Source organism: Anas platyrhynchos, chromosome 9 (assembly GCF_047663525.1).
Source record: "Anas platyrhynchos isolate ZD024472 breed Pekin duck chromosome 9, IASCAAS_PekinDuck_T2T, whole genome shotgun sequence".
NCBI classification, from domain to species: Eukaryota; Metazoa; Chordata; class Aves; order Anseriformes; family Anatidae; genus Anas; species Anas platyrhynchos.
Genome location: NC_092595.1, coordinates 25,273,320 through 25,295,891, shown reverse-complemented (window position 1 = coordinate 25,295,891; position 22,572 = coordinate 25,273,320). Strand labels below are relative to the sequence as shown.

The following is a 22,572-nucleotide window of genomic DNA, read 5'->3' as shown; positions in this document are numbered from 1 at the left end:
CATTCTCCCCACTTACAGGGATTTGGTGGTCCAAAGGACCAGGCGTAGTTCTTTTGGGAGAAATGGCCACATCTTGGTTGTATAGCAGCTGCATTTTTTGAAGCATGTGGCTATTATCTCTAATAGCCTAAAGAGCCTATTAGAAGGGTTGGGCACCACAACTTTCTAAGTTCTTCTGAATGCACATTCCTTAATGTAGCTCATTATTTTCAGAAAAATACTTCTAAAGAGAATGAAAGGTTCTTGAAACTCATATTCGTATCCCAACAAATGTTTTTTGTGTCCATCGTATTTCATGTAATGAACTAGTGAATTTACTAATGTCATTATCTGTTTGGCTTATAATTTATTACTCAGTAGTGATGAAATGTATTACCCGATATGGCTTCATATGTAGCTATATGCTTATAGCTATATTGCTTCAGCTATTTTGCCTCAATTAGAGGCAGTTTGGTTCATCATTGGCTTTGTGGGGGTTTTCATGTTACCAGTGAAAGGAAAGATGTTGTGTTTTTCAGTGGGGCAAACAGCTTAGGCCAACTCCTTACACTAATCCACAAACTATGCTACATTAAACAAAACTTAATCTCTGCATGTAACTGTCATTTTAAAAACAAAATAAAATCTTACTAAATACCACTTTATCAGTCTGTGATTAGGTTCTTCTGTTTTAAGCACAGAATAGTATTAGAAAGACTAATAAAATGGTATTGGAAAAAGTTTTCACTAGTTAGTAAATAAACTAGCACTAAACTTATTCCCAGAATCAACTCCAAAAAGTTTTGTATTTATAAGAACTTTCTTGTAAGTAATCTGATTTGCAGATTAACAAATTGTGCTGGTCAGAGATGCTTCTTTATTAAATAGAGACCAAATTATGTGACATCTAGTATTTTTTTGCCAAAATTTTTTAGACCTTGTTGTATATCTCTGAAACAATTCTATTTATAATCTGTCAATGGCTTTCAATGTACACAAACCTTCTGAAGTGTGATAAAATGCAGGCTGAATATTTGTCTGGACTGTGTCTGTGCAAAATGATAATCTATCCTTCCAGTTTTGATAAAAGCAGTAGACAAGCAGCCTTTCCTCAGGCATACTGGCTGTAGTATGAGATCCATTGCAAATAGTAGTAGAGAAGTGTGAAGCTCTGCACAAGTTTGTTGAATCCAGGAGGACAGGGCAGCCCAGGTAGTCCATGAACAGAAAAAGTACAGTTTGTTCTATGCCAATTCAAAATGTGTTAAGAAGGTAGATGCTGCTTTAAAACATTCCATTGGCTGACTTCTGAATCTTGGTATAGTCTGCCAAAATATATCAGGAAATACACCTACATTTTCATGTGCTTTTCATATAGCCAGTCTGTGTGTTTTGTATTAAGGGTTGATTATGATATTTGGGAAAAGAATTAGCTATAATAATCTTCTTCGTTTGAAATCATGCAGAGCAGCTTTTGAGAGCTAGATCTATAGCATGTTTCTTGTACATCATACAAGCACTCTTGAAACAATTTGTTTAATTGAAACCATAAATTTAGGTATTATAGGAGAATATCATTTCTGGTTTATAAATAAAAAAGAAAACTCTCTTACCAGGTATTTTTCGATGTTAGTTTGATTTTTAGATTAAAAAAACAGCCTATTGCCATTAGGTATGTGGGATTAAATGATTAAGCCTGAATTCTGTAAAAGGTACAGAATTAATGCATGTAACACTGATTACATGCACATCTCAGTAACCTGAATTGGTCATTTGTTTACCAGATTCACTTGAATTACTTGGGAAACTATATCCCCAATGCTTGGACACGGGAAACTGGATGCAGTATTTGTGACTTAGATTTACTAGATCTGTCAACAGTAAAGGTAAGAATACTTTCACTGTGGCAACACTATTTTGAAAGTTATATAGTCATTTCTAAAGCAAAATGTCTTCAGCATGCAGTATTACATTTTGTAGATACCTGGGGATATTTTGTCTGATATATGAAACTAGAAGGAAGGAATTTTAGTTTACTGGAAATATCAATACTTCTAGAAATATTTTCAGTCATGCATTTTAATATAGATTTCCCAGATATTACTGAATCTAGTCCCTTCCCCCAAAAGCTTTCCAGATCCTTACTTCTGTTCATTGAGGATGAATGAATCACTTCTGAATCGTGCAAGATGCAAGTGAATAACTTGAATTTTTGGGAGGTATGGAAACTCCTTAGATCTTTCAGACTTTTAAATACCTTCACAAAAACAACAGCAAAACACTAGAATATGTGTCAGTTTAGTAATTTGTTACAGATGGTAATTAACAGCTGCTATGTGCTTGCAGTTGCTGTTTTCTGAGAGAGAGAAATAATCAGTTTCTTTGCCTTATGAAGGATGATACAGATATCTGTTTTCATTTTCATCAGATTTATTCCACATATATTGATATACAGATATTAGTGAAGTCTCAAATTCTCATGGGACAAACCTACCTAAATACATATGTGCATGTATCTGGTATTTGGGGACTTGTTTTAACTCTTTGGCTCCACGTATGACACCTCTAATGTCTTTGCACAGATTTCAGTTTGTATTAAGTAAACTTTAGGTAAACATTAGGATCTACAGTGTGGAAATATAAGGCTTGTACTTGAAAGAAAGTTCAGATTATTCTTAAAGCAGTTTCATTTTTTTGTCTGCAGTGAAGATGAGAATGAGAACAGTGTTTAGAGTTTTGTGAAGATTGAGGATAGCATGAAAGAAGTGGTGGCTGGTTTGGCCCTGAAAGTACAAAGTGAAAATTTCTGGGCAATAAGAAGCTTATGAAATAGAATATGAATTCAAAAATTACTGCTGAAATTGCAATCACTTTCAGATTCTTTTCACATATATATAATTTTGATTTGAAAATACAGTATTCTACTGATGTTCTGTTCAAATTGTTTGCACTTTCAGCTCTAACTTAAAGTTTTCCTCAGGAAGAGAGATTATCTCAGTTTTATCTGACAGTGCTGGCGGTTCAAACATGGCTGGGAAGTTTACCTTAAAGCCAGTAATGGGGAGTAACTTGCAATGATTTACTGGATAGCTTTGTATAGTTCAAGTACATCTACTTGGAATGTGTCTTCCTTACTGTAACTCATTCTTTGGATACTATACCTCACTTGCTCTGCCAGCAGAAATAGCAAGACTTTTCCCTGGTTTTTGTGGAAGTGTTTACTTCTGGCTTTTCTGACTACAAGCAATATTTCATTTTCAGAACTCCCTTTCTGTTCTGGCCTGGCTGGTTGCTACTTAACAAGAAATCTCTCAGAAAAGAGCAATAGCAGCTCTGGTGTTGTTTGACTTTCTGCATTGATGCACTCATCTCCTGAGAACTTTTTTGGTTCTCTTCATAAGGAAGTACAGGATCAGATTTGTTGATATGTGATGGGCTTTGAGTTTCTTCAGATGAATTCTGGCATGGGTTCTTGACTTGATGAGCTTAGCTGTTGTTCCATTTTGGGTTGGGCCTTACTGACAGACCTTGACTGAAGTAGTACAAAACAGATGCACTCTGGTATAAAACAAGTAGCTGAAACAATACTGGTTTCCATTATGGCCACAAGGATATTCTTCCCTCTGTGAAGGTTGGGGTAATGTATGCAAGGCAGAGGTGGGTGAAAGCATCATGGTGGGCTCTGCAGGTCAGTCTGCACTAGATGAGCAGAAGAGCCTAAGATGTACCTGGAGGCAGTTGGAGTAGGTGCCTTACTTAGTGGGATATAATTTTAGTAACCTAAATTAAATTGAGTAACAAACTTAAGGGCCCTAGAGCTACTTCTTAAATGCTGACACTTGTTATTGATGTGGAGGCTTCCTGGTGTGAGCAGCAAGGATAACGTTGTTGTCACCTCTTGCTTCATTGGCACCTCCTGTCAAAAGGGCTCCTGGACTCTGTCTTCTGACTGCACAGAACACTGTCCTGCATTTCTTCCAAAAATCATCACAAGCTCACCTACTGCTAGTGGAAGAAGTGTACTTTAAAAGGTGAACATATGACCTTTATGAAAATGAGAAAATCTGTCAGAAAATATAGCATCCACCAGTATAGACTAGGTGCTTGCTGAGGCTTGTGTGTTTTGCTGGAGCATAACTGGGAAGAACCAAAACTTCAGACTTGATTTGCTGAAAGCTCTGGGTATTAAAATTGTTCATTCTGACCTCAATGTGTAATCTGAATCTTATAAGCATGGTGACCCAGGGTCTAGATCAATGAACTCTGCTTTGAAGAGATAAAATGGGAAAACAGTTTGCAGGGATCTATGGTCTTTTATACATTAGATATATATGTGTAGACATTGGAGCCAAGTAGTTCATGCTTCAGTGTGTTGCAGGAGTATTAGTGACTCCTGCTTATCCCTATAACCTCTGCAGATCCAGCCTGAACCTGCTTCCTTCTCTAAAAAAAAAAAAAAGAGGGCAATGGTTTAGAATTAGAAAAATACAGAAGAAATTGTTGTAGCAGTTCTATTATTGGTAACACATGTTTGTTCAGCTCAGTAAGTCTTATGGCAAGGCTTCATTGCTTGTGATCACCGGTGTTGGTTACTCTGACCCAGGTTACAGTGGGGTGGTTTCCAGCAAATATTCCAGTCGCTTCCTTTGGGCCATGTCAGAGTCCATGTCTTCATCAGCTGTTCAAATGTTATTAGGTTGCCTGCATGAGTGCATATTGGATGAGTGTGTGTTGGGTTTGCAAATGAAGTCGTAAATAGGAAGCAGTCAGGATAAGAGCTGGTGCTTTAATGTTTCCTAGCTGGTGCACTTGCTAGTGTGTTCTGGATTTCCGATGTAGACAGTGACACTGAAACCTTAACATGTGCTGATTGTTTACCCAGACACTTCTAAAGTGGGTGTAGACTTGCTCAAGGAAAACTAACTGGCAGTCTTTTATATGCATATAAGCTTTCTCTCTGAGCCTCTGGTAGTTGTTTAGGTGTTAATATTGACTGTCTACTTTAGAGGTGCAAAAAAGCTTTAAATCAGTGCCTTTCTGCATGATTAAAGACTTTTCAAGGTTAAATTTCTGTTTCAAATAATGTAATAGATTTTTAAAACTGTAGTTTTGTTTTAGTGGTCATGATCTCTGTACTGAACACATACAAACTAGGAGTTTAAAAGATATGAATACATATGAGATGGTGGAGAAAACTTCAGTATCCTTTGTAAGGGGAGTTGCTCTGGTTAGTTTATCACAGGTCTTGACAAAATCATCAGGGAAGTAACACAGAACTCATTTATGATGGCAGGGGGATGGTGGGTATAGTGCATGAAAAAAGTGTGTGCAAATGTTTTGCAGTCTTCGGATGAAGATACAGATAACTAAAATATTGTTGTGGCATTTACTCTTCAACTAGTACTTTAAAAAATAGTTCCATGTTTTCTTGTAAGTTTAATATATATGTTAGCTCTTAAACATGCTTTAAAGTTCTAGGTGTATTTCATTACATACTTATTGCTGTTTTAATATTTTTATAAGTAAATATTTTACAAGTCTTTCTACACTTACTACTTCCATTTTCTGTTGTTGGAATTCAAAGTTTTGAAGCAATTTTAAATTCATCATCTTTGTTTTGTCAAATAATGAACATAAACATGGGCAATAGCACCTAGAGTTGGTTTGTTTTATTGTTGGGAAGATGTGTGGTCTAACTTACTCCAGCATGATGTTAGTTGCTTTTTAATAAAAATAACCTTAGAAGGCAAGTCTTATTGGTTGTGTCAAAATATAATTTTTTTTAGGAGCATCCAAGAGTAAAAATTGGTGTTTTCATTGAACAACCCACTCCTTTCCTACCTAAATTTTTAGACAGACTGTTGACACTGGACTACCCAAAGGAGGCCCTCAGTATCTTCATTCATAATAATGTAAGTATGTTACTATTCTGCAAAATGCCATTTTTAGATGTTGTGGTATGAATGAAAAGCTTGTGCTCACAATAAGGAAGTTTGGAATATCACTGAGTGTGGCTTCATCCCCAGCCACCTTGGTAACACTGAATGCTTCCTTCCTGCTGGGTGATCTCTCCCTGGGGATGGCAGAGTAGGGATGGTCATGGGCAGGAGCTGGGGCACCAAAGAGCCATCCTCTGCTGGCTGGGCACAGGCTCCTTCTCTCTGAAGCCCTTCTGGAGTGCTTTAAAAACTCCTCTGTGCTTATGAGATTGTAGGATGGGGGTTAAAGTACTATGATAAAATACTGCATAAACAGTTTGAGTTGTGTTGTTGGTCTAGATGTACAGCTTTGATTTATATAGCTGATGTGTTGGGTTCTCTTGCTAAAACTTTGGACAAAAGAGCTTGATTTTTAATGATAGCTATATTGGAATATCTTCAAATACTGTTTTCCATCTGTTTGTTTAGGATAGAATACAATTTGTTCTTGGAAACTGTGTTTATGATTCCACAGCAATTTGTACTTTTCATTACAAAAATGTTAACATGATTACAGGAGGTTTACCATGAAAAGCACATCAAGAAATTCTGGGAAAAAGCCAAGAACATTATCAGAAATATAAAAATTGTTGGACCTGAAGAAAATCTGAGTCAAGCAGAAGCCCGGAACATGGGAATGTAACTTCTAATTTATAAATTCTTTATAGTTATGTGCACACTAATATTTTTCATCTTTCATGTTACTTTGTATCTTAAATACTAACAATTTTACATCTTAAAGTGTAGAAATGAGCTTTTGTGGTAGAACAAACCCTAGATATCAAATATGAACTGTTGAGTATTTTATGGTGTCTGCTTAATATAAAAGCTGTTGGTCACTTGTGGAAAACATCTTTCTGGTTTGGACTGTTCTACCTCAATAGTCCTTCATCTTTTGATGAAGGCACAGGCAATAGTAGACTGAAGAAATAACAGATATCAGTTTATTTTTACATTATACTCAGCACAAACTATATATTTAAATATCTGTCACCAGCTTGAACTCTTAAGGCTTAAATACTTAAAGCTTTCAATTTTTCATCCTCAAATGAAAGAAGTGATGCAATACAATGAACTTTAATATTTTTTTTGTGCAGAAAAGTACATGTAGCAGTAACTATGTAGTAGTTGCAAATGAAGTAGAAATTCTAAGTACCACATTTTCAAAAAATGTATGTTTTTATCCAAAACACTTTCAAGCTGAGCTGTCAGTGATTCTACAGAACAGAGTTACACCTTGCACTTGATATGCATTTAATTTCAGATTTGGACTAAGCCAACAAAACAAACAAAACACAACAAAAAGTAAAAATATGGTTAGAGCTGGACCTGGGTATACAGGTGACAATTATATTTCTTCCTATGGATCAAAAAGATGGAGATCTTCTAGAAGTGCTCTAGTACAAGTTTCTGCTTTCAGAAAAAGATAACTTCCAACTGACTTTGTCTTATGTCCTCCCACCTCCTGCTAGGGAGTCTGACCCTAGGCTTACACCTGGCACTTGCAAGACCTGAATCTGACCCTGGGACATGTCCTGTATCAGACCTGTGGGCCACTGGGTTATAGTGGTTGCAGCACTGGCTGGAGTTGCTCGTGATTCTCCCTGCAGGTCCATTCATCAGGTTATAGTGTCTTACAGACCAGGATCCCACTGAGACCTTGCTGTGGTACTTGGGCAGGCTTTATTTCTTGCATTCTATAATTCTTGCATTCATCTCTCCTTCCAGTCTTCAGTGAATGAAAAGTGCAGAGATAAATTTGAGGCCTCTTTCTGTTATATTCAGATGTGAAGAGCACTGCATAGGCTGTTCACAGTATTGGCTGAAACAATGAAAGGAGTAGTCTTAGATCATAGAATCATAGAATATCCTGAGTTGGAAGGGACCCTTAAGGATCATCAAGTCCAACTCTTGACACCGCACAGGTCTACCCAAAAGTTCAGACCATGTGACTAAGTGCACAGTCCAATCTCTTCTTAAATTCAATCAATTCAATCAATCAAATTGAATTTGATTGAATCAAATTCGATCAATCAAAAAATCAATTTATTTGCTTTCAACTCTCCAGCTAGCTTCCAATATAACCTCATTTGTATCTCAATAGTATTGTGGTGGGAATAATTTGATAGAGATTCTTCAAATTTTAAGGGTTTGATTTACAGACACTAATGTATTTCTCTCCTGTATCTATCCACAATTGATATTTTTGTTCCATCTCTTTTTTTCCCAATTTAGCAGTTTTAACTTTTCTCTATTAATATATAGTAGATTTAGAATGAATTTGGCCTCCTTATTTGCATGTTTCCCACAAAAACTATTTATCTGAAGGAATAAAACAGTCTTCAGTTCATATTTGGTGCCTAGAGTTAAAATAAAACTTCAATTGAACACACAGGAGAATACTTTTGAGTATATATTTCACTTGGTCAACCTTCTTACTTTATTTTTCCACTGTTTGGCTCAGTAAAAACTGGTGATAAATCATGAGATTCTCAGTGAATGAGACTTATGTCAATATAAATGTGAGAAAATAACTTTTTAATTTCATCCATAACAATGTAGCAAACTTCTGCCTACTTTTCTCATTCACATAATAAACTATAAAAAGGCTTTTATTTTCTTGCTGCCTACTGATATGGAAAAGCCCTCAGCCCTCTCCTGAGCTTGGGGCAGTTGGATAGGTGTTGGAAAAGACTCAAAGTTGTGTAGTCAGCAAGGACTTGTTTGGACAATTCAGCAATATTGGCAGCAACATGAGTGTACAGCTTTCCTTATGCTACAACAGGCAGAAATGGGGAGATAAGGTAAAGTAGAATAAAAAGAAAAAAATCTCATGGGCCATGGTTTGTCAGTAAAGTCGTAGTTCTGAGTGCAAAATGCTGTAAACGAATCTGCTGAGCTTTAGTTTGTACTTCCAATAAAGTATCTTGGTGTTCTACTAAAAGTGCTACATGTACTAAATAGCTACACTGAAATAACTAAGTTTTGTACAAAAAACAAGCATTCTTTTCAACATTTGGTCTTTGTTTATAAGCAAAGTGTAAAGAAAGTATGTTAAAGGTTTTAGCCATTTAAGTACACCAAAGTTTAGGCCAATTAAGAAGTATATTACTATACATAAGAGTATTGCTAGAAAGCACTTTCCACTTGTTCCTTGCTGTGGCCTGAATGCACATACTAAATAGTTCCAAATGTAATCTGGCATTTCTGTATCTGTGAAGGTTAGCATACATCGTAAGAATGTAATACTTTAAAGCAACACAATATCCAAGATTATTTAAATCCCTTCAGGGAAGCTCCTTGCCAACATTGAAATCCTAAAGAAAAGATGCATGAGTTTGCTATGAATAAGCTTGTTGTATTCATTTTGACAAATCTTTACAGTTTTCTGTATACCTGAAATTGGAAGTGTTTTAATGGAGGCTTTTGTTAGTGACCATAAAATGCGAAGGCAAAAGTTTTATTTTACATTTGAATAGTACCTAGAAATGCCAGGATAATCATCACTTAATACATTTGCCATTTGGTGATCCAGTCTTCAGTGTTGTATAGAAGGAAATAAGAGGAAAAAAGTCACAGTAGCAGCATTCATTTTTGGCCTCTTAGTCTGTGTATATGTATGTATAAATATATATCATAGGTATAAAGATAAAATGTACTTAATATTCTTGTTCATAAAGGTTGAAGTTAGAGCTTTCTTAATATTAGTGACAAACTTTTAATTTAGTATTTTGTTTTGGATTAATGTGAATGATGAACAGAAAGATTTGTCAACATAACACATTGAACCAGATTTAATGGAATTCTGGCTAATTAAGAAAGGGTAAAAGGTAAGGGACCGTAAATTCTGAAATAATATGAAGTTTTCCAGCTGTGTTTGCCTATGACTATGTACAAATCTCTTCTGTTTTTCTTCACATTGTTCATAATTAAAAAAACATGAATTCCATTCATATCTTTGTTAGTGGCAGCAGATTTTTTTTCCTTCTGGGGAGGTATTGGGCAGTGCTGTGGCTGAAAGCCTGGACTGACAGGGTCTGTCACTGTCAGGTTTAGCTTCCTCAGTAGAGTGGGGATAAAGATACTTGAATATTTTTGGAATGAGTTTAATGTCAAGTGCAATATAAAAAGTTACTACTAACTATTGTAGTTATAGTAATGATAAAGCTACAAGTGAATTGCATTCAGTAGTTGTAAAGCTTTAGCTTTCAATGGAGTAGGCTAGTAATGGGCAATGTAAAGAATTGCTGGGCTGTGTTATGGCAGAAATAAAACCTGCCACTTTAAGTTGGAGCAATTATGTGGGAAAGTGCTGATTAAGGAATTACAGTCATATAAGAGTGTATTAATAAGACAAAACTGTTAGTGAAGGAGAAGTTAAGACAAATGGAGACTGACCAAAGATTTAAACAGTGGGTTTGCATCCAAACACTGACTTCTGCAGTAGTGGGAATGCTATTTCTATCACTTTGGTACTTTAAAAATTTGGTTTGAGTCATTATCACATCTTTAGTGGTTGAAGAGGGAAGATTGCTTAAATTTATGGATGGAAAACACCTTACCTTCTGTGATTTCAGTGAAGTCACACATCTGAAATCCTTTGTGTATAGGAAAGTTTGGTAAAAGATCCCAATTGTGTTGACAAATAAGCCTTACAAGAGATGTCCTAAATGCTGATCCAAGTGTTATGTTATGTAGTGGAAGGGAATGGAGGAGATATAAGTAGGGAGCTGTTCCAGTGATCACTGTGACTTGTACATAACCTGTCATGTCTGCTGTTTGTCTTCTCCTGAAGTGACAGATCTCTTCCTTTGCAGAAAACCAGGCAGAAACAATCAAGCCAAATTGAACTTGAGCCAAAACCTTGTTTGTAGACAATTCAAAGCATGAAAGTAAAATTATTTTAACACTTCAAACTGTTCGATGAAATTGATGTAAGTCTGTAAATAATAGTGGGGAGAATAGACAAAATCAATAATACCACTTGCATGATGGAAAGCTGCTGCTCTTGTATGACTTGAGGAATTGTTTCAATTTCTTGGAAACTACCTTTGATTTGCTATAATCTCCTACTACTCTGTTGGTGGAGGGAGGCTTGATTCACTTTAACAAATCTTTGCCTAGCAATTGTATTTCTGCTAAAAACATATGTAGTCTGTGTCTTAAACATTCTACCATAAATATAAGTCTGATTTTTGTTTGATGGAAGCTTTCTGTTGAATATGTGGAAATCTGTGCAAATAAGTTATTCTTATAAAATCAATCATAACTGATGGGAATAGTGTATGGGACAAAAAACTACACCTCTGTCCAAATTCTGTTCAGCAGCCATGCATTTGTCTTATGCTTCACTGTAACAACTGTGGTGGTGTTGTATGTCACAAAACAACCCAGAAAAGGTCTTTACGTATATTTCTTTTTTACATTTTTGCCTTTCATTCTCTGTAAAGATTAAATTACTATTCAAATCAACAGATCACATCTATGCCACCTTTGACAGTGTGACAGCCACATGCAAGTTATTTCCTTGAAGCTTACATTTCATATTTTAGCTATCCACTACTGAGCATCAGCATTGGTATCCAGGTGTCTGTTGTAGTGCCCTGACCTTTGTTTCCTATTAGTACTAAGTGTAGTAGCTCTTACAGGACTTGGTGAAGGCTTGATATCACTTTTATTAAGAGAATTATAAGACATCTGATCCATGCTTTTAGGCTTTTTTAGTTTATCTCAGTACTGTGATCTAAACTTATCTTTTGCTGCATAACATGACAGGGATTTTTTTATGCAATGTACAGCTAGGATAGTTGGTTGCAGTATTTTGTCTGGCATTTGGCACCTTTTCTGTTTTCTGGATATGAGTAAGCTAACCATTCTTTTTTGTCTTTTTAGGGACCTTTGTCGCCAGGATAAAGCATGTGAATATTACTTCAGCATAGATGCAGATGTTGTATTGACAAACCTGAAGACTTTAAAGTTACTGATAGAACAGAACAGGTGTAGTGTATCTCTTTACAGAATGCCTTCCAACTTGAAAAGATTCTCTGGGGTTCTTACAGTGAAAATAGGATCCTGTCTGTTCTTGCGAAGTTAGATCCTCTGTTTACCTGTGCTATTTGATTGTCATGGCTCATAACAGGCTTGGAGGCCAACAATTCACAAAGCATTTTGTTCCTGTCAGGCAACAATTCCTGATGTGAATTTCAAATGCTTCAAAATTTGATCTGGAGAGAATGGTATGGTGTAAACAGGCTTTGTGAAATAAATCAATACTTTAAGGAATAACAACTTCAAAGTTGTTCAAGCAGTAGGCTTAAACCAACAACGAAAAAATACCAACAAAATAAGAAACCCACAAACCATAAACCAATAGTTTACTATTGGTGTTGCAGTAATATTATTTTAAAATCATAAATGTGATAAAATAGTAGAAATGTTTTATTGTAGATGAAGCATCTCTAATGACCAGTGTCTCCTTGTTTTAATATGATCTCTTAAGCTGTACTAAGCAGTGACTTAGCCAGTGGCAGCTTTTGGCAGCTGCACCTGGTGGAAGTGCTGTTTGCCATGCAGTGTGTAGCAGTGTGGCCAGCTGATATCCCTGCTGGCAGTCCCAGTGCTGCTTCACTGAGCCACAGCCCTGTAGGAGACCCTGCTTTTCTGTATGCTGTTGCCATGGTACCCAGTCTGTGCACTTCTGCCAATTTGAAACTCCCCTTGTTAGGTTGGTGGTGTTTGCTTCTTGGTAACAAATTTGGTATCTCTGGTATGTTACATACTTGGACTTCCCTATTTTGATTCAGTGTTGAATTTTGGGTAGGCTAATTTTCAACCTGGAATAACTTTGGTACCTGAAGTTTTACCCTTTTTTATATTTTGTCTCTGATATCATGATGCTTTTTATGTCACTGTGCTGTAAGTAGTATTTTTTTTTGATTATGGAAATTCAAATCACCTCTGGTTTATAGGAATTGTTGCTTCTGTTATACTGTTTTTTATCTCTGGGATGTAAGAGCCTGAATGCTTTTTTTTATCCAGCTCAAGTTCATAATAGCTGCTATAAGGTTTTACAGTCACTGGTGTTTTAACTATGTTCTTTTCTGAGGTGAGAAAAGCTGGTATATTTTGACATATTGTTTACGTATCACAGTTCATGTTTTCTAATTCAATGTCACTTTGCAGAAAGATAATTGCTCCACTTGTAACACGTCATGGGAAGCTTTGGTCCAATTTCTGGGGTGCTTTGAGCCCAGATGGCTACTATGCTCGGTCAGAAGATTATGTTGATATTGTCCAAGGGAAAAGAGTGTAAGTAATTATAAGCTAATTTTTAAAGTCAAGGTACCCATGTATGGTTATTAGGAACATATACTTCATATGATTTTTATACAATCTTATTTTTGTGTTATTTCTGAAGGACCTTAAGTTATTTGTATTGTTCAGCTTTTTCTATTTCATAGAAACTTTTATTTCTTGTTTTTTCCAAGATCACATCTTGAAATTAAAAAAAAGCAAACATGAGCTATTCATCATAGATATAATAATTACCAGTACCTGTCTGATTGTGTCTGGTTATGCTGGTAGTGTATAATACAGAAAATAGCAAAACAAATAGCAAAAAACAACTGGATCCCAGGAATCTTAGTTAAAAATGATCTCTGCATTCATCATATGTCTTCATATTTTTGAGGCAAATGTTTAATCAACAAGTGACAATGATTGCAACTTCCTTATTCTGGTGTTTCTTCTTGTATAATGTCAAGTGTATCCTACAGACTTCTTGAGGAACATTTTTCTGCTGTAGCCTTTTAGGCTTGTCCTTACCCTAAATGAATGTTATGTAAGGTCTTTCAAGCCTGACTTTCCCATGTGGTGATGTCTTGTTATTGCCCTTGGAAGAACAAAGAGGTCTGAAACAGATTGCTTGAACAGAACTGGCTTGTTCTCAATAGCACTGAAAGATGTGCTCATGGTGCTGGGAGGCCTGGCCATGGGAGGGAGGGAATCTGCAAAGCATTCATTATAGCAGCACTGCTTTGTTGATATTGGCCCAACTCATGTAAATATATGGCCTGCTGTGGTCAGTGGGTGTTTATGTGAGGGGGTCAGATGAGCTGTGTGAAGCCTTAGTAGTCTTTCAACTCATTTAAAAATCTGTTTCAGAATTACTTTTTTCCATCTGTCATTGTAGAATAATAGTATAATTTAAGAGTTTGCCTTAAATATGGAAACATGAAGTACATTTGTAGTTAAAAACTCTCTTCAGGGAACTTGACCTTATTTTTTATGAAAATAATTTGTAGAAACTGAATTACAGCCTACACTCACATTTGAGAAGTGACTTCTTGATGCCCAGCTGTAATTCTTCAGATGTCTTGGGAATGTTTTAGCTTCATTGCCTTGAAACTTGCTTTGTCTTACCAGCAAATCCAGAGATGCTGATTTACTAGAATAGACAACAAATTAGTCATAGAATATCCCAAGTTGGAAGGGACCTGTGAGGATTGAGTCCAACTCCTGAATTATTATGAAATTAGTTATTTGCCTTTTTTTTTACAGAGGAGTATGGAATATTCCATATATGGCAAATGTATACTTGATTAAGGGACAAACCCTCAGATCAGAGATGAAAGAGAACTACTTCACACGTGATAAGTTGGATCCTGATATGGCTTTCTGCAGGAATGCCAGGGAAATGGTAATGTACATCTAGAACGGCTTGCTTTAAATGCACACAGGCTTCTTTGTGTTATGCTACACTTGACCATTTCACTTAATCTTGGTTTTAAAATTTTTACTTCTAATTCAAAGTACTGGCCAATTTTTGTGACACAGAACATTTTAGGTGTATTTTTTTAATTGTTGAGAACAGATTAGAAGTTTTTCCAGTGGCAGTGCACTGGCTATGTGGTAGTTTTTATTTATTTAAACATGCTGAAACTTCCTGTTGAGGTTTAAAGACCTTCCTTGGTGGTGGAACCTCAACAGGAGGGAAGAAGGCTCAACTTCTCCGCTGTGCATGACTTCAAATTTATCAATACACACACCTTTACTATGCACACTTCGATAGAATGTGAAACTTCTAGAAGACTAAGCTGGAATATTCTGCAATTTTATAAGTTAATACACTTTTAATCTAGTAATGGACAATAATATAAAAAACAGATAAGTGGAATGGTAGGAATCTTCTTAGGGGATATGAATTACTCATTAATTTTTCTAGGTTTGATTAAAACTGTATCAGAAACTTGTTACTTCCAGTAAACTAATGAGAAACTTAACTTGTACTGTAAAAATGAGTATGTAAATCCACACTTCTACTGATATTTACACTAGTTTCGGCACAGAAATGATAAGAGCTAAACCAGACCTATTTCCAGACACTATAGCATTGAAAAATAATTCTGCTGAATTGAACAAGAAAAGTTGGCAAGTATTAAGTCCCCCCATAATAAGGCATGATTTCCTTTCTTTGTGCTGACTCCTCAACCTCCCCATCCAATTCTCTTGTATTCAAACCTTCTCAGCATTATTTATTGCAGACTTGTGCTTCCCATGCACTCATTCAACTAATCTGACTGCTTTTTCTTTCCTGGTCTGTGCTGTAAGATTGTTTGGTACATGCTTGTTTTTGTATTGCAGCAGATAAGAAGGGGCTGGTGGAAACAGCTTTGACTTGTATGTTAAGCTTTGCTTGGAGATGCATGTTGTCTGTAAAGGCATATCAGCTTTTGATTGAAGGCTGCCATTTCCCTATTGTAACTGTAGAAATCTAGTAGCACTTGGACAAAAAAAAGAAACTGTATCAGAAAACTGATGTGATGATTCTCCTTCATTTTAGACTTTACAAAGGGAAAAAGACTCCCCTTCTTCGGAAACATTCCATATGCTCAGACCCCCAAAGGTGTTGATTTTTTTATTTGTTAGTTCTTATTACATGCAGTGCTATTCTACCAAAGGAAGATCCTTTTCCTCTGTCCACTTACTCTTCACAGAATATCACTACAGCTTTCTCTTTAGTCTTGTAAGATTCCAATTTGCAACAGCACAGGTTCTTCACAACCAGCTCCAAATGACTTATGGTTGTTATTTCCCCAGGATAGTTTCTCAGTGTTCCTGGGGTCATGGCATGCTAAAGCAGTTTTCTAGCAGATAAAATTGATTCAGCAGGCCTAGGACGGAATAAAGCTAAAATTCCTGCCAGGTCAGCCAGGGTCCCTCCATGAACATAGGGTAGCTGTGAAATCAGTGTCGTTTTTAAGCTGTTTTTCTTGAGCCAGACCCTCCTTATTCTCCCTGCTGCAGCTATTTTATGATTTGATAGGTGCCCAAAATAGGGCACGTATTTAACAATCATTATCATTCTAACAATTTAACTCTTTTTCAGACAAAAACTTAGAAATAACAATATCCAAGAAATAACAATATCCAAATGGGAATGTCTTTATTGCAAATTTAGGTCACAAATGCTTCTGAAATGAGATTTAAGTCTGAAAAACAGTAAATTTAATGAATACTCAATTTCTTAAAATATTTTCTGCTACCATTGCTAATTGAGTTTTTAATAGTTTTTAATATCTTCTGTTAGCAGTTTGATAATAAAACTGTATTACCACACTTCATATTTTGTACATATTTTTCCAATGTTTTCTAAGGGGATAATACTTGAAAGTGCTTAGTCACTTTGCACCCTGATCTGAATATTCTTGGGCTGTATTTGCAAATACCTTTTTTTATTTCAGGCCAATTCACCAGGATGATATAGTGAATACTCTGAAATAATGTTTCTTGTTTTGATTTCCATTAGGACTTTCTGTTAGCATGTTCTCTTGGCTTTTAGTTAGAAACTTAAACTTAGATGTTGATTTTTTTCATCTGAATATCTTCAGTTTGAGAACAGATAATTCTAGTGTGGCTGCTTAGGTTTTCTGGAAAACAATCTCTTATCTGTTTTCTCCTTTCTGTATATTTTTGCACTATGAATAATGTCTTTGTTTAACTGTCTTGAAAGATATATTCGATCTAATGCTTGTAAACAAGAAATCAAGTTTTTGATTAGTCAAGTATTTTGCTAAGATGGATGGTTTTGCTAATGATATTTTCTGTTTGGTGTAGGGTGTTTTCATGTACATCACCAACAGACATGAATTTGGAAGACTTCTTTCCACAGCCAATTACAATACCTCCCACTATAACAATGACCTCTGGCAGATATTTGAAAATCCTGTGGTATGCATCTAATTATTGAATAAACACTTTTTTCAAATACAATGTATTATAAAGTACTTGGAACTTCAAGACTTTATGCAGAAAACATGTACGTATTGTGCACTAAATATTGGTTGTATATTTAGTGGTGTTCTCTACCGCTCATTTGATGACAATATCGAAGTCCACTGATGACTGTAGTAAGGAGTTGGAGATATGGCCATGATGTAGGCTGTGGATTCATGATTTAGACATGATGAAATCCATTTCTTTTGTGGTTATAAGGAATTGTTTAATTGTTTCTTGTGCTTTCCATAGAGCACATGAACAGAGCACAAATGATTCTTTAGTAGATGAATTCTTAATCTTTTAAAATTATTCTTGCCAGGACTGGAAGGAAACCTACATAAATCCCAACTATTCAAAGATCTTCACGGATAACATAGTAGAACAGGTGAGTATAACTACCATTAGACAAAGACTACTTGTCTTATTTTGGGGATTGACTGATAAGTTACCATGGAAACAGCTATTATATGCCAATGCTTTGGTGTGCAGCAGAACAGTTTGTTTTGGACCACTACTAAATTTGTCAGTGAAAATTGAGATGCTAGAAGTCCAAAAAAAAATTTGCTAGATTGTTCAGATTAATGTAATTGTAGAAGTAATTGCCGTCTCCAGAATAAAATTGTAGCTTATTTGAGTAAGCTAGTACCACTAGCAAAAGACCTAATAAAATTTTTGTAAGAGATTGTTGTGGTTTTAGTATCTAGTAAAGTCAAGCTCTTACAGATGCTTTCCTTGGGGTTTGCATTTCCCTATGGATTCTATAAGATCTGGTAACCATCAACCCAAGATGAAGCCTTTTGCTGGATACTAAATATTTTTTTCCTTCCTGTCTGTCTGCTTGCTTTCATGTAACTAGGCTGGACACAGTGCTTTTATGATGATAATTGTTTACCAGTGTTGGGTGACTGTTTTTGTGACAATTAGGCACAGTGTTTTAATAAACTTGGCTTCATTAAAAGCTGGGATAAATTGCTTTTGTATTTAAAACTGTTAAGTTTGAAACAGTTTTTCTTAATAGTTCTTATGTAAAAGACTCAGGCTATTAAACCAACCAAGACACAGAATATTTGGGTGCACTAGTGCAGCTGTTAAAGCTGAGTCACAACTTCTAAGGTAGCTCATAGCTTTTGCTTCATTCTGAGAAAATACACTTGTGGACCAAGACAAAACTTGATTATTTAAATAGATCTGAATTATGGCTCAGAAGAGAATGGCTGATATTCTTTAGTGACCAAAAAAGTGAAAGTGTTGTTGGCATGAGCTGGTTTTACAGCTGAAAATAAAAGGTAACTGTTGTAACTTAACTCCACTAAAAGAGATGAATGTAGATTTCATGTTTTCATAGCCATGTCCGGATGTTTTTTGGTTTCCAATATTTTCTGACACTGCCTGTGATGAATTGGTAGAAGAAATGGAACATTTTGGACAATGGTCTGGCGGAAAACACCAAGTAAGTGTCAGCCTCTATAAACATTATTGAGAGTACATTTATAATAAGTCATAGTGTACTGCAATAAACTTTCCAACAAATGCTAATGACCCGAGACATCTGCTGCATGGTATAAAAATGCCTTGTTTTGTCTACTACATAGCTTGTTGTTCAGTAGTTTAAGACATTCCTCAATTAGCCTTAAAGTAGCAAATTCAGACTTTAGGCATACTGCAGCTGCTGTAGTAGTTATCCAAGGCTGATCTTCAACTGTTCAGAGAAGTTTTTACTCATTCACCTCAAATCCTGATTTGTCAGACTTGCCCCCCTAAGTGGTTACCTACAGGTGTCATAAGATACTATTTGTATTTGCACCAGGTTCAAAGTATTCATAACTACTGCTTAAAGCAGTATTCATAAGTATTCATAACTACTGCTTAAATCCAAGTTCTAAAAGCAAAGGTTTATCAATTTTGCAAATGCTTGGAAAGGAGATATGTTGCAGTCACGATTTTACTCCAGGTTGTAGCTTCTAGAAAGGCTTCTTAAAATGCTTTTATCATAAAATTATTTTAGCATATTTAATTATAAGCATACTTAATCTTATTTAATCTTAAAATTATTTTAACATTTTTATCATGACAGTTGAGGCCTGTGCTCTGATCTGATCTAACTTTTTGCATCTACATCTCAATAATTAAAACCAGTTCCCTAGTGAAACTCTTATTTACAGGCAGCACATTTGGATGTGCTGCCTGTAAAGGCAGGTGTCCACTTACCTTTTAAAAAACATCCAGTTCTTGATCATTGATACTTCAGCAATTACTCACAGCAGTTAGCTGTGAGATTACTGTACGTTAAACTTATATATGCACTGCTCTGCAGAATCATGAATGCTTGTAGAAGTGCCAGAAGCATTCCGTGCCCATATTTCAAGACTATTTATGGTGTTTTCATTAGGACAGCCGTATTTCTGGAGGTTATGAAAATGTCCCAACTGATGATATTCATATGAAACAAATTGGACTGGATAATGAATGGCTGCATTTCATAAGAGAGTTCATTGCACCAGTGACACTAAAAGTGTTTGCTGGCTATTATACCAAGGTATGTGTTTAAAAGTATTGCAGATAATCTCTAAATGCAATTACTAATTCTAAGTATTTTAACACGTGTATCATAGCCACGTAGCAGTAATTATAGATGAATATTGTGTTGTTAACTCAGCTTTAAATGGAGAAACAAAACCAACAGCAACAAAAAACCTTATGTGTGACTAGGAAGTTTGCATGTTGAAGTCTGACTATATATTTTGTTTCAGGGATATGCTTTATTGAATTTTGTTGTAAAATACAGCCCTGACAGACAGCGGTCACTCAGACCTCATCACGACTCCTCTACATTCACGATCAATATTGCACTCAACAAAGTAGGAGAGGATTTTCAAGTAAGTTGGCAACAAACTTATTAAAATTTAAAAAGTCATTCTTGGAGTGTCTAATATTGTTTTCAAACTAGAGCCCAAATGGATATACTGAAAAGCTGTGTTGAAGGGGAAAAGATGCAATGCAAGCAGAGAGATTTTATTTCCTGGTGGTTTTGATGAAAATTTTTCTCTATTGCAGGATCTGTGCCTGTTAATGCACTAAAGTTGAGTTGGTCAAAATGGCTTTAGATGATGGAGGAAAGGAGTAGAGGAAAAAGTTTGGAGATATTCACTTTTTACATTTCTGAAATGATTAATGTAGTGAAATACATTTTTTTTCATTTTTAAATACTACCAAGTTCTCTTAAATGGCTTTTCTTTAGTTTTTTTGTTTTTAAAAAAATTCTTTAGGCCAGACACAAAACTGAAACTTTCACTAAGGACAAAGTAGTACAGTTGTACTGCTTTCTCTTTTTGCCCTAAGATAAATTTTTTGCTGTGATACTTATTCAAATAAAACAGCCCTCAGGAAATGGAGACAAACAGGGTAGTAACAGTAACATCCAGCTTTGACTGGTAGAGAAACTTAAACCTTTTTTTATAAGGCCATGTCCTGTATCATTTGTACTTGCACTTAACATCCATATGTATGTTTCTCAAATTTATTCCTTTAGAAAATATTGCTTCAGCTTGAAACCAACAACTAGACTAATTTAATTAGCATTGTTTAAATGCTGTCATGGATAGAGATGCAGTTCTAGAACAGGGCCTATGAACATTGGTTTGCTATTCTCCGCATCATTTGCAGTAATGTTACTGAAAATCTGTTTCTCGGAGGTGCTGACTGAATGAGTTGGTATCCAGGGAATGCTAAAGTAAAGTAAGGGGAAATATAAATTATTGCTAAATCTCGCCTGTTATGTGTTGCTCAGAAGACAGTAATTTGAACAATAGTATGCATAGTTTAAACAAAACTTACTGTAACAGCCTATTATTATCATATTTTAAATTGTGGATAAATATTTATCATAAGTGTGGTGTTGGTTTTGTTTTTTTTTGCTACAGGGAGGTGGATGTAAATTTCTTAGGTACAACTGCTCCATTGAGTCACCCAGGAAAGGATGGAGCTTCATGCACCCAGGAAGACTTACTCATTTACATGAAGGACTTCCTATCTTGAATGGCACAAGATACATTGCAGTATCGTTTATTGACCCATAATTTTATTTTGTCCTCTTCGACACCAGTGTTTGATTCTTTACCTAAACATTTATTTATAGTTTTCTTCTGGAAGATGGTGATACAAGAAATTAAGTTACTGTTCCTAGACAGCAGGGTTACTTTGGGTTAAAGAACAAAAGAAAAGTTTTTAAATTTCTCAGTATCTGCTCTGAGCCTTGAGTCACAAAATAAACATGTCCTGCTTATCTTTCCATTTTGCTGTCCTAAAGAGTAGGTAAGGAGGAAAAACGGAAAATCATTTTACAATGAATCTTTCTATTTTGGGAAAAATCCTAGATGCAAAATTATCTGAAACTTATTGTGGTTTTTATTCAAGTGACACATTTAAAATTGTGTAGTGTATATATTTGGTACCAACTAATTAAAAAGCACAGCCTAAAAACAAAGTGAATGTCATGCATTTATTGGGGTTAAGCAATAATTCTGGAGACTGGTATATATATCTAAGGGAAAACATCTCAGTAGCCTGTTTTCTTAATTCACTTAAAGATGCACATTTCAGTATTTTAGGGGAAAAAAAGGCAGAGATGGAGTAATGATTAAATAATTCAGCTAAGAAAAATGTTTTTATCATTTGTTTTAAGAACTCAACGTGTTAAAATTACTTATCTTCACCAAGTGACCTTCACTTAAAATAGTTATTTTTCTAAGTATGTAATTGAACCCAACTGATGCTAGAAATTTGGTGTTTATTTTCAGTGATGGTAAATTTTAATAGCAGGATCTTTTATAAAGACAATTTTCTACTTGTATTTAAAGTTACTTGAATTTTGTATCAGGAAAATGAAATTGTGGAAGTCCCTTTTAAACCTAAGGGTCTTAACTTGCTGTTTATTTTAAAGAAATACATTTAAAATATTCCTACTGTATCTACTGTTTGTAATTTAAAGAAACTTGAAGCAAACTATCTCAAAGTCTACTGTGCCAAAATGCACATCTTGGAAAATCTTGTGAAAAATAAAGGGTAATTTTAATGTAACACCTTGTGGTTTTATTCGAGTGGGCGGCTGAGCTCTGCCACACCTGCTCTCACTCCCCCTCCTCAAAGAGGAATAGGGAGAAAATGCAATGAAAAGGGCTCAAAGGTTAAGATAAGGACAAGGAGATCATGCAGTAATTATCATGACAGGCAAAACAGACTCAGTATAGGGAGATAGTAATAAGCAATAAGTCTTGCTAACACACTAGAGAAGTGAGAAACAAAGGAAAGAAACCAAAAGTGCCTTTGCCTCCATCCACCT

At 35.4% G+C, this 22,572-nt stretch overlaps 1 protein-coding gene across 3 annotated transcripts in view; it reads left to right on the top strand.

Annotated features, from left to right (window-relative positions):
- The window catches only part of PLOD2 (procollagen-lysine,2-oxoglutarate 5-dioxygenase 2), a 58,383-nt gene extending 36,073 nt beyond the window's left edge, over positions 1-22,310 (top strand). For 2 of the 3 annotated variants that reach the window (XM_072042547.1, XM_027468342.3), the window contains exons 8-20: positions 1,764-1,865; positions 5,766-5,891; positions 6,475-6,596; positions 11,850-11,954; positions 13,140-13,265; positions 14,517-14,655; positions 15,799-15,861; positions 17,073-17,186; positions 17,554-17,619; positions 18,580-18,684; positions 19,624-19,770; positions 19,985-20,110; positions 21,155-22,310. In XM_072042547.1, the coding sequence (XP_071898648.1) occupies positions 1,764-1,865; positions 5,766-5,891; positions 6,475-6,596; positions 11,850-11,954; positions 13,140-13,265; positions 14,517-14,655; positions 15,799-15,861; positions 17,073-17,186; positions 17,554-17,619; positions 18,580-18,684; positions 19,624-19,770; positions 19,985-20,110; positions 21,155-21,310 (1,497 nt within the window). In that variant the 3' untranslated portion in view covers positions 21,311-22,310. The remainder of the gene's footprint in view (positions 1-1,763; positions 1,866-5,765; positions 5,892-6,474; positions 6,597-11,849; positions 11,955-13,139; positions 13,266-14,516; positions 14,656-15,798; positions 15,862-17,072; positions 17,187-17,553; positions 17,620-18,579; positions 18,685-19,623; positions 19,771-19,984; positions 20,111-21,154) is intronic. The other variant, XM_027468343.3, reaches the window with a different exon arrangement.
- Positions 22,311-22,572: the final 262 nt, after the last annotated feature.